At 39.3% G+C, this 11,656-nt stretch overlaps 1 protein-coding gene across 2 annotated transcripts in view; it reads right to left on the reverse strand.

Moving 5' to 3' along the window:
• Nucleotides 1-6,640, reverse strand: part of mmp16a (matrix metallopeptidase 16a (membrane-inserted)) — an 84,610-nt gene extending 77,970 nt beyond the window's left edge. For both annotated transcript variants that reach the window (XM_042510583.2, XM_042510582.2), the window contains exon 1: nt 6,121-6,640. In XM_042510583.2, coding sequence (XP_042366517.1) covers nt 6,121-6,246 — 126 coding nt within the window. In that variant the 5' untranslated portion in view covers nt 6,247-6,640. The remainder of the gene's footprint in view (nt 1-6,120) is intronic.
• Between the last annotated feature and the right edge of the window lie 5,016 nt (nt 6,641-11,656).

Consider the following 11,656-nt stretch of genomic DNA (forward strand, 5'->3'; position numbering starts at 1 on the left):
TAACACTGTGTTTGGTTGTATTCAGTTATATTTAAGCATCAGTTAAGTCACTTTGGTCTGGTCATCAACAGAACTGTGAGGGCAAGGCAGCCATTGTCCCATCTAAATGTGGCTAGGAAGACAAGACACACTCAAACACACACACACACACACACACGGCTAAAAATGAACACTTGCACAAACAGTGACAAGTGAAAACAAAAATCCATGGAAGTGTGAAACCACAACTGTTGCCACACACATTTACATTCACACCAGTTGCTTCCCATTATTGAGATGCCACTCAGAGGCTGGACATGCTGACTGGTAACATCAGCTGTGACAGGAATGAAGCTCCATCATTCCCGACATAGTGACAACAGCACTAAGTAGTTGGCATTGGGCTGGACTGGACTTGGTGTGAAAACTGCTACCAGCAATGTCAATGGCATGTGACTTAGAATTTTACAGTAGGGCTGGGGGGCATGGGTGAAATCAACGTCATATTATTAATAAGAATAGTTTATTATGTCGGTATACACTGTATCGTGACATGGGAGAAGACATTCTTGGAGCACCATTGGAATATACAATATATATGCCAGTTATTATATATTCAGTTATTTATAACACACTTGGGGCAGAGACGGTGCAGCAGTACTTTAGGTACATTAAAAGTGAAGCTTAACCGTAACCATTCAGCCTTTTTTATATGAGATTACATCCTTTATTAGCATGGTATCAGCTTATACATAACGTTATTTCTTTTACTCTTAATTTTTATCTGCTAAATGAGCTTAATTCTCCTATCTACATTTTATTTACTTGTTTACGAAATTGTATTTTTGAACTTGCACCCTCTGGGAAGCACTTTATGCTTGAAAAGTGCTATATAAATAAAGATAATTATTATTATTTACCGTTCATTCATCTGAGTCTAAAAGTTTGCTTTCACTTACACAGTGCTGCCCTTCTATTCAATTAATATGATCTGACCAGCTGTGAACGGTTTGTCAGATTAATTAACCAATCTGAGAGTGACAAACTGCTGTAGAGGAAAAAACGAAGTCATGGAGAGCTCCGCCTGTTCTGCTTTCACTGACTTCCAAAAACCTCGGACTTTAGAGAGGGGACAGAAACACTGTATTATCTGAATTACACCCGCACACATTCCCATTCCTATATTCAGTGTTACATGGATTTTGGCATCTTTCACATTTTATAATCATAACTCTATGTTTGTATCTGTTTCGTGATTATGGCTTAAAGTCAATAACTGAGTAATGTTTAATCATGACCAAAATCAAAACAATTTGTTTTTCACATGCAGCCTGTCCACCACATTTCCTAGAAATCCGATCATAGATCTTTGAGATATCTCACTGACAGAAAGACGAATAGAGAGAACAGATAAAATACTCGGTGAAGTTAATTATTACAGCTGACAGTCAGCAGAGTCTAGCCAAACCAGCTTTTATTAATTCATTCATCCATCTGAGACAAGATGTGTTAACAGATGGGAGTACACCGGAGCAACTTTGTGCTTTCTTTGTTGTACAGCAGATTATCTCTGACTAAGCAACTTCGCTTTGTCTCTGGTGAGCATAGTGGCATGATTCAAACACTTAATGTGACTCAGAGCGAAGCGCTGCACCTGATGCCTCTCTGTGAAATACTGAGTTAAACCAAAGCAATGCGATGCTCATGAGGCTTTGGCGCTTCCACATTGTTGTTGTTGTTGTTGTTGTTGTTGTTATGTTCCTAGAGAAAGCTACTGTGGTGAGAAAAAATCATCCATGAGTCAAAAAAACACAAATCCCAGCAGAATGAAAAGAAGGTAGGCTACAGAGCACAGAAATAGCTGTGAGTGCTACAATGATGATTTTATGTAACCAGACTATTTTTTGACACAGATGTGAACAAAAGCATTTAAGATGAATATTCTCCAGTTTCGCTGTAATGTTAGCAAATTCTTAAAATTACCATATTGGTCAGATGCATTCAAAGCTTTAAGATAGTAATCCAATGCAAAAGCAGCACAGGGGTAAGAGTTTTAGCAGTGCACTTGGCCTTTAAACCTGCTAAATATGATGTTGTATCTTGAACTGAAAGCCTTAAAGCATCAGAAAGAGTTCAGAGCCACCACTATGTTTAACTCTCCTCCAAAACTGGAGGAGATTTAAACATAGTTCAGGATTGCTGTGTGTTTGTGGCACTGAGCAGAGACAAATCCTATGCAATATTAAGTGAAATTTCATCCAAACTGTGAGACAGTGTCAAACACAGACAGGAAAAAGAGATTAAAATCCATTATCTCCCTTTTAATTACTCTGTATTACGTAAATGCTAATGATAAAAATAACCCATGATAGCTCTACTGCCTGCACAGCCCACCTACAGTACAGTATGTGGCCTTGCAGAGGAAGCATTACAAAGCGACTCCAGTGGCGTTAGTTTTCATATAAAATCAATATGAATTGAAAGAGAAAACAAAACTCACAAGGAGATAAATGAAATTAACTCCTGGCTGTGCTGTTGTTCATGACATTGTCTAATTTGCAGAGAAAATTACTTCTTGAGGAAAGACAATCGGATAAACAAAAGCTGAGGAGCTTTTGGAATTATTTCAGCAATAAGCGCAGACTGGCAGATCTGTAGTGTTAGACTGAAGTGAGGTGTTACAACTTAGTATTAATTAGTGTTTTATCATCCGGTGACAGGCTGTACTTTCTGTAAAATGTAATCCAAAGAAAACTGTAAGGAAGGGGAAAATTGGCAATACAGTAATTCAGCCATGAAGTCTAATCCAGGAAGTCAGCACTAAAGCTGCCATCCAAAAAGTTTTCTAAGAGACCGCAATCTGACCGGCAATTACAGGGGACGCTTTAGGTGACCTCCCACCTCAAACCACACCTGTGATTTAGAGGAAATACTCTCTCTTCATTATTACTCTCCATAACCTGCAGTGAAAGCGCGTGCACGCAGTCATAACAAGTCCGGTAAATGGCTACAATGAAGCCAGTCCAACACTGTCCACAGAGGGACATCAGTCGTCCTGCTACTGGCTGCATGATGCTGTCCAACTGCAGCATAATACTGCTCGATTGAGCTTCTGAAGCTGGACGTGGCAACACTGTTTAGAAAGCACCTACAGTGGGACACATTTGGCTTTGGCCTGCTTTAGCTACTTCTTAGGGTCAAATAATACATTAACCCTTTAAAACCTGGATCAGCATCAGTTTATTGTGCTTCGTTCAGATTTTTACAAGCATTTTAACCTCGGATAACATGGCTAAAAAGGCCACAAGCAACTAAGCAAGGGATGTCCCGCAATTTTGCAGGAAATAAGGGAAAGCTGACAGAAAATGTACTGAAAATAAGATTAAAAAAATTAAAAGAGCACAATAGAGAAAATTATTGGATTTTTTCAACCCTCATGTTGTCCTTGGGGTCAATCTGACCCCAAATTAAATCTCTTGCCATCAAAATATGTTTTTTATACTTATGTAAACAAGGTCTATTGGCCCATAATTCCCAAACAAAGGGAAAATGTGTGGTAATGGGTTGAACTGAAGTAAGACTAAAGGTGTAACACAGAATTGATTGACAATTGACAAAACAGGGTGGGGTCAGAATGACCCCAGAGGACAAAAGGTGTATGGCAATCGGGAGGATTCCTAATGTCATAATTGATAGATTTTTGAAATTATTTACATTAACATCTATAGCACTTTTTTCAGGTCATGTCCTTGTTTTTGGTTTGTTTTTTTTAAACCATTTTTCTTTTTTTACTTTTGTGCTAATTTTCTTGTGACTTTTTACCTAATTTCTAATTAATTTTGGGCAACATCTTGTTAATTGGCCTTTTGCCTTTCTGTCATGTTCTCAAAGATATTAAGCTAATTTGCTCAAGTCTCTGGGGATTAAGTATGCATTCTTCTTTACCAAATTTATTTAACTGTTATCTCCACTACTGGACATCCACAGGCACACGTGTATACACCTAAGAGCTGCCCAGTTCAGTCTCACTGAGGAACCTTTGATGCTGATGCCTTATTCTCTCACATCTTGGATACCTAAGACGGTGATGCTGGTTTAAGTAGGGGCCATAAATGGCTCACATTGCACTGAAAAGCCCACTTTATACTACCATGGAAGCTTTGAAATCCTGCAACACATGCTAAAAACACAGTGATCACAGATACAAACTACTGTAACCACATTTGTTCAATACCTCATTCTCTTGGCAGGACACATGACAGGCGTAGCAGGAGGCTGTCATCAATATCTATCACAACTTATCTTATCATGCTTACAGTGCTATAGAACTACAGAAATTTACTGACTTGTTCTTAATTTTTTTCCGATGAAAGCTTATTCTTAGAGCAAAGGTTTTGTGTTTCCTGTGTTTTTAGCCTGGACTTTTTCTACGCTACAAGCAGCCTATAAAAAACTAAAGATCGGAGCGCCTTGACTACAATACATTCACATGATGACAAAGAGAAGCTTGGAAAAGAAAGGGCAAGATGCAAGGGCTGGGGGTGGATAATAACATGCAAGTCAAGGCAGAGGATGTGGGAGAAGGGAGTGCGAAGCCAACTTAGGAATTTGAAATACATTATAAAATATGATAATGATAATAATACCAGCTGGAATCACTGATTGCTCATATTTACATTGTTGATTATGTCTTGCAACAAAGAACAAGGTTAAGTCTTGCAGAAAACATGGGTTTTGACATCTGGTTGGCACAGATTTAGGTTAATTTGGCCATTTTAGGGGACAATTATCAACTAATCAGCCTAGAATATACAAGTGGGTGCAAAGAACTCTCTAACTTCCTTCCTCTGTCTGTCGTGGGCTTGGACATTTTAACTGAATAACCTGTAGCATCTGGACTAAATCTGCTCCCTGCCTCTCCAAAGGGAACAGTGTGGCATGCCAAGCCTGCAAATCATGTGGATATGTGGATGTAGGACTTGAATGGCTGTCAGTAGACATGCCAGGATGTTCCTGTGTGGTGTCTCTGTGTTTGTGTGTGTGCAGCCAAGTGTGAGAAACAGCGAGGGGCTGCGGCGTAACACTTTATGATAGCCGTATGCATTCAACTTTGGCTAAACAAGAGTTGATTTGCCCTGGAAATAAAAGATGTCTAGCAGACAGATGTGCCCTTGATAAAAACCCAAATTTCTCACTTTCCCCGAGGTAGGAAAGCTTGTGTTAGTCGTGCAGGATCTTGAAAGAAAGAAAGACAAAAGGAATAAACATTGATTCTTTTTAAAAGCTGATTGAGTGTTAAAGTTTATTGGCGTAACACTTGTAGCCTGGAGGCTTTTAACAATCCATTAAGTCGGGATATCAGATCAGAATAAAAGCTCCCTTTGAAAAGAAACCTCTCTTTCTCGGTTAAAATCTCCTCTAGCTGCCCACATTGTTGCCTGTGAACCCATAAGATCTCTTTCAGCAGAAATAAGCCTCAGAGCATGTCCTGCTTTTGATACAGTGGCACTATATGAATACTCTACGGTATATGAGAATACTCTTCTTGTGTTTTGGCTTAACATTTCTTAGTCACGGACCCCTATTAACACAAAAATAGAGCCACCTTGAATGTTCGACTACTTTGGGAAAATATCATTTTTGACTAAGCACTGAATTACATGGGTATGTTGACTTTATATTGGGAAACAACAGTATTAAAGTTAACTTAATTTAAACTAGTCTTGTGACCAATAATGTCAACTAAGGACATCTTCAATCAAATTATACATCAGGAGGAAGCCGCTTCTTTTTTTTGTTTGGTGACACTACTTCTCAGCCCAGTTTGAGAATATGAACAAGCCTCGATAGGGAAACAAATTAGGTTATTATATTGTGATAATTAAATTACATATATTAAAAAAAACCTTCAAAGAAAATTCAAAAGTGGAGAAAGGGACAGGATGGGACTACAAACCCAGCTGGGCACCTCACAAAGACCCTGTTGTTACCGAAACATCAACGCAGACTCAACATTAATCTAAACAATGTGCCTCAGATGCATTACTCTTTGGGAATAAGGCAAAAATAATGCAAAGTAATGGTGAGGAGAGCATCTTGTTCCTATGTTGACATGTCATGTCAACAAATAAGGTTTCTTACCTCTACACTGAACGGCTGCTCCTCTCCGTTCACGGCACATAAAATCCACAGCAACAACTGCAAGCATAACGTCCCCATACAGCAGCTATTAAGACATCTCCTATTGCGGACCGCCAATAAAACCATAGTGAACCCCGCTGTTGTCGCTTACTGTCTCTGTTCAGCTTTATTTACAGTCGATACAAAGAAACGGACAACGGGGGGTAAATCCTACACGTTTAGCAGCAACATTGCTGATGCCTCGGTGTGTCTCTCTTGCGGTGCCGAAAGCAGAGGAGAGGAGAGGGAAAGGGGGGAGAAGGAGCCGTTTCGTCGACCGCTCGCACCGCTGCTTTCACAGGAGGAGGTTATCCCCGGGGAAAAGTGTCGCTGTTAACGCCTGTCAGCAGCCTCCCGGTCCCGCAGTCCCCGGGTCAGTCCTCCGTTACACCGGCCGTTGTTCCAAGCGGACGCGTCCAGCCCGTTTTCTGCACCGCGCGGCATAGCTGCCCGTTTTCAATCGTGTTTCCCACCGAATGCGCATGTGCGTGCTGGCACGAGCGCCCCCATCGAAGTCTTCAGCCAAATTCTGCTGAAAACTGACAGTCCACACACAGTCCTGACGGTTTGGGTTTGAAATGTTTCTCAAAAGTTCAAGTATCGCTGTTTCTTCTCTTCTTTATGTAAATAGACACTAAGTTAAATTTCCAAATTTGTAGTTTTTTCATGACAACAGCTATGAATTTACCTTTGTACACCAGGATAGGGATGTCACTTCACCAGAATACAGACGTTTGGTCATAACTTTCATAATAAAAGCTGAATGTAGCTAATGCTTATATTATTTTCCTTTCCAAACATATTTTAACATTAGGCTACAGGTAAATGGTTAAGTGTTGAAACTGGCTTTTTTAGGGTATATTTATTAATTTATTATGAGGAACTACAAAAAAAAATAGTCTAAATGACTTTCTATTTTAAAGCAAAAAGTTACAATCATGACTTACAGTACTGTGAAAAAGTCTTAACATGCCCTAAACGTTGTCATTTTAGCAAAGTTAAAATGACCATACATATTATTTCTCAGCAGACCCTTGACTAAAATAAAACCAGAACACCCAGAAAATATAAAAGCATAAAAACGCAAAAATTTCAGAATAAAACAACTTCAACAGCTGAAGTTGTAAATATTTAGTGTGACCTTTTCACTTAGCATGTCTTGAACTCTCTTGTATTGACAATATGACATTTACTATACTAATCTTCTGGTGTATTTACACCAGGTTGCAGTCGAGACGTCCAAAGCTCAGTATTGTTTGTTTGAGCTACCTTTTGTTATTGTTGTACGATTCCATGTTTCACACTAAATATTGACTTCAGTCTGAACAAGCCATTTTGTTCTGACTTTTGGGGTGTTTTAATGCATTATACATGTTCTCTGTATTCTTTGTATGTTGATGATGAGACTGAAAAATAAATGTATATACATATCCTCATAACAACTCTGCAAAACAACATGGTGATTTAAGATTTTTGCCTAGTATAAGGGCAAATGTTATAACAGTATCACTTAAATTTAGCTTAGATTTCTTTTCATAAATGTGTCAATAAAAACATCATCAGAAAAACAGCCTTATTTCTATTTAAATATAATAAAGAAAGTAAATTGGTACATGTTTACAGTGCTTTTTAACATCAGTGTTTTTTTTGCCTTCTCATTATTGATATAGACATACTGATTGTTAGTTTTAGTTTTTTTAGTTATTATTTATACTTCCCACCTTCCAGTACAAAGCTGCACGTTGTATCGTAGTATTTCTGTCTGTGTGTTGGTTTTATATACTGTATTTATTTTATAAATCCCTCAAGCCCACTAGAGGGCGATGATAGGCTCAGTGCTGATGTCAAATAACCAGAACCCTGAGTGTAAGTAAGTCTTTCATTGTACCCAGAAGTCTCCTCTGTGTCTCAGCACTGTTTCCAGTTATGATGATGCCATCGACTGTCATTGTAGTTAGTGTAAAGTAAGTGATTTCTTCAGTGTTTCAAGATCCTTCTTTTACAGGCAATCCTTTCATCAAGGTCTGATATCATCTTTACATCCATAAAGTATATGATTTTATGTTAATAAAAATATGTTAATTACATTGATATTGCCTGGTAAAAGAACTATACATCAGCCTGTGCTTCTCTCATAATACACAAACAAAACTGAATCTAATGAAAAAGCCTCTCTCTAATCTCCTCGGATAATATAGAGAAGGGTCAGATCTAATGAGCCAGATCAATGATTTTCCACTTAGACTAACACCAGGGGATGAGGAACAAGTCAGTGAGTGTGTGCGTGTGAGTGTGTGTGTGTGTGTGTGTGTGTGTGTGTGTGTGTGTGTGTGTGTGTGCGCCACAGAAAAGTTAGGTGAGCCGCACCATTAGCCCATTGATGAGGTTTCAATTTGCGCTCTCACACACGCACGCGCACACACACACACACACACACACACACACACACACACACACACACACACACACACACACACACACACACACACACACCCCACTCATCTCTGAGGGATTCTCACTGATCAGACAAAATGGAAAACTCCATTTAAAGTTTGGAAAAAAACATCAGCAACATTACAGTCGGGGACACAACTGTTTATCACAGTGATCTGTTTGACCCCTGTGTGACCCATGACTCTTGAGTTTCTACGGCATGCACTGTAACACTACAAAAGGTAAAAACAAATGTTATCGGGCTAAATGCAAGTCATGATGGGACTACTTATAACACAGTTTACACATGCAAATCAAATGTACATCTAGATACATAAGACGATGAGACGTCAGGGCTGACACGTGACAGCTCATCACGGGTTGGAAAAAGGATAAAGGATGCATTGTGCTCTGAGGTCTGCTGACTCACACAACCATTAGTTCACATGGTGTGTAACAAGGCGGATTGCAGACTCATGAATTGTTAATTTACCTTTTCCACTGCTGAGCCACCGTTTAGAAATGTAGACATGTATGAAGGACACAAACACAAATGATTTATCACATAGGTGATGAGGATACAGACACTAAAATCACCCTGGGAATCCTCAGTAGATCAGTGATTTCACTGAACCTGACAAGTCCACATTTCTTCTCACTGTTGAGATCATGCTTAGGTCTCCCTCTCACTCAAAATAGTGTGTTTGAAAGAAGACAGGTTGCTGGAAATCAAGAACATTTCTGTGTAGCGGTTAAATTAATTGTGGCACTCCCTACTGAATATCCAAAGCTTCTTTACTCCACACGTCACTTCATAAAATGGTGCAGTAGCGCAAGTAGCATCCAGTAGTAGTTCCAGTTCCTTCATCCAAAAGTCAAAGGATATTTGAATGGGCTTTGGTTAGATGCCTGAAATAGGGTTTGTGGTTAACACGAGCTTAGGAGATCTTCACAGTGTGTTCTGTGCATAAAATACATCAGTAAATACCTTATTCGTCAATTTTGAAGCTTTTTTGTGTCTTAAAAAAGCCCTTGTTAAAAAGAAGCTAAAGGAGACTACAAGCTGAGCACAGCTTACAGCCTTGTTGTGATGGCAACATTACAGTCATGGCGATTGGACTGAGGCTTCAAAAATCATAAAAGTTTTGTTCACTTCTGAAGATTATTTTGCTGAACAAAACATTTAAGTATCATAAACTGTTTGACACAGAGCTTATTTTCTGAAATAACCCTAAATCCAAAAAAACCCTGTCTGGCCTTCCCTGCATTCTTGCAGTATCCGAATAATCAGAAAATTTAGTGCCTGACACGCAAAATTCACAATATAGAACAGAATAACTGTAATTTTTTATAATACTTTTCAGGTCATTTTCCTGTTTGCTTTTTAACTTTCTTGTTGTTTTTTCTTATTCTCAGGTACATTCCTTGTACTTTTAACTAATTTCTTCCGAATTTCTAATTTGTTCTTGAGTTGCTCATTGTCTGCAGAAATAAGGCCAATTTGCCCAGGTTTCAAAGGGTTAAGAGCACATACAATAAGTCCCTTTGTTTTGGATATTATACTATTAGAAAGAAACTATGTAAAACAGCATTAATATTATTTAGTAGTCACAGGGGTTATAGAAGAAATCTTCACATCTATGCTATGTGTTGTTTTGTTTCTGAAAAATTATCAGTGTAACAACGTGATGCATTTTCCATCCAAAGCCATCAGTCAGCCTCCTCTATGGTTTACCAAGTCACAGAGCAAACCCCTGAATACACAAACTGGTCACCGGAATATTAATCACAGAGCCCGATAAACATTTAACAGCCAAAGTAACAGTGTCAGCTGTCTCTTCCTCACCAGTATATCCGTGCAAAACTATCCACCCCCTTACTAAAATCCAGGGCTCTGATTGCTGAAAATGATGCACCCATCTGAAACATACTGTAGTTCCACGCATTACTACTGCAATTTGTAGCACAAAAACTGCAAATCTCCCAATAAACTCTCAGTTGCTCTTGTTTGTTTTCCACCCCCTGCACGCACTGACATCTTGTGATGATGTTGCACGAAACTGGTCTGTTAGCACCGAGCTAAAGAGTAAGCAATTTTACTCTCAAGATGACACAGAGCTTTTGTCTTTACTGTCATATGCTGGAACATTTGCTCCATGTCTAAAAGCATCTGTGAGCTCCTTTAACATTAGTGAAAATGATCTGAATTTGGCTGAATACTCAAACTGCACAAACACAGCTGGAGGGAAGTGACACAGAAGTTGTGTTCCTTCTCTTCATCCCTTGGCTTTGATTAATTTAACTGCACTTAGCCGCAATGAAAGTTTACAATAATCTTCCCAGTGTGAAAGTTTGACTTCCTTTCTTTGTTCCACTTGTTCTCATTTAGAAGTTTGTTGGCTGGTTAAATCATTTTCTCATCCTGACTTCCTCCCTCCTTTCCTAATTCTCTCGCTCTCACCGTCTCTCTTCCTCTCCTCTACTTAATGATTTCCTCTCTCACTCGATAATCCTGAATACCCTTTCTGAAAGGTTCTGGCCCTTTCCAACTGGCCCTCCCACCAGCGCAGAGCTTTGCCAGGATCCTCAAAGCCTCCCTTTCCAAACATGTCTCTGTCTCATAACTGCTGCATCTGCTCCCAGTCAGACCTCCTGGATCTCCTGGCAGCATGAATCCAAAGCCTCCCGTCTGTCTCCCTTTCTCTCCGAGCAGAGGAATTAAAAAGAGTATAAGGGGAAGATAAAGAGACGCAAGCGATCTGCAACGAAGCACTGAGTTCCCCCCCAAGTGGTTGTATTATTCAAGGTGTTGTAAAACCTATTAATAGTACATTTGTTCTGGGAATAACAAATTCTTTTGTACTTCTGCTTTGCTCATGCAATAAAACTTCAAATCTACCTCCATGTATCAACAAAAGGCTACTGGGAGCAGACATTTCCCTCATTTATTCAGGAGTAAAACTTGTCTTCAACTGGGACTTAACACGTGTTCAACTCCGAATGTGCTTCCTGAGTTTGGGTGGGATCAAGATCAGATCACGTTCTCTCTCCAGATGAAACTGCG

Source organism: Plectropomus leopardus, chromosome 21, assembly GCF_026936395.1.
Source record: "Plectropomus leopardus strain MGB_pleo_1.0 chromosome 21, ASM2693639v1, whole genome shotgun sequence".
Taxonomy (NCBI): Eukaryota; Metazoa; Chordata; class Actinopteri; order Perciformes; family Serranidae; genus Plectropomus; species Plectropomus leopardus.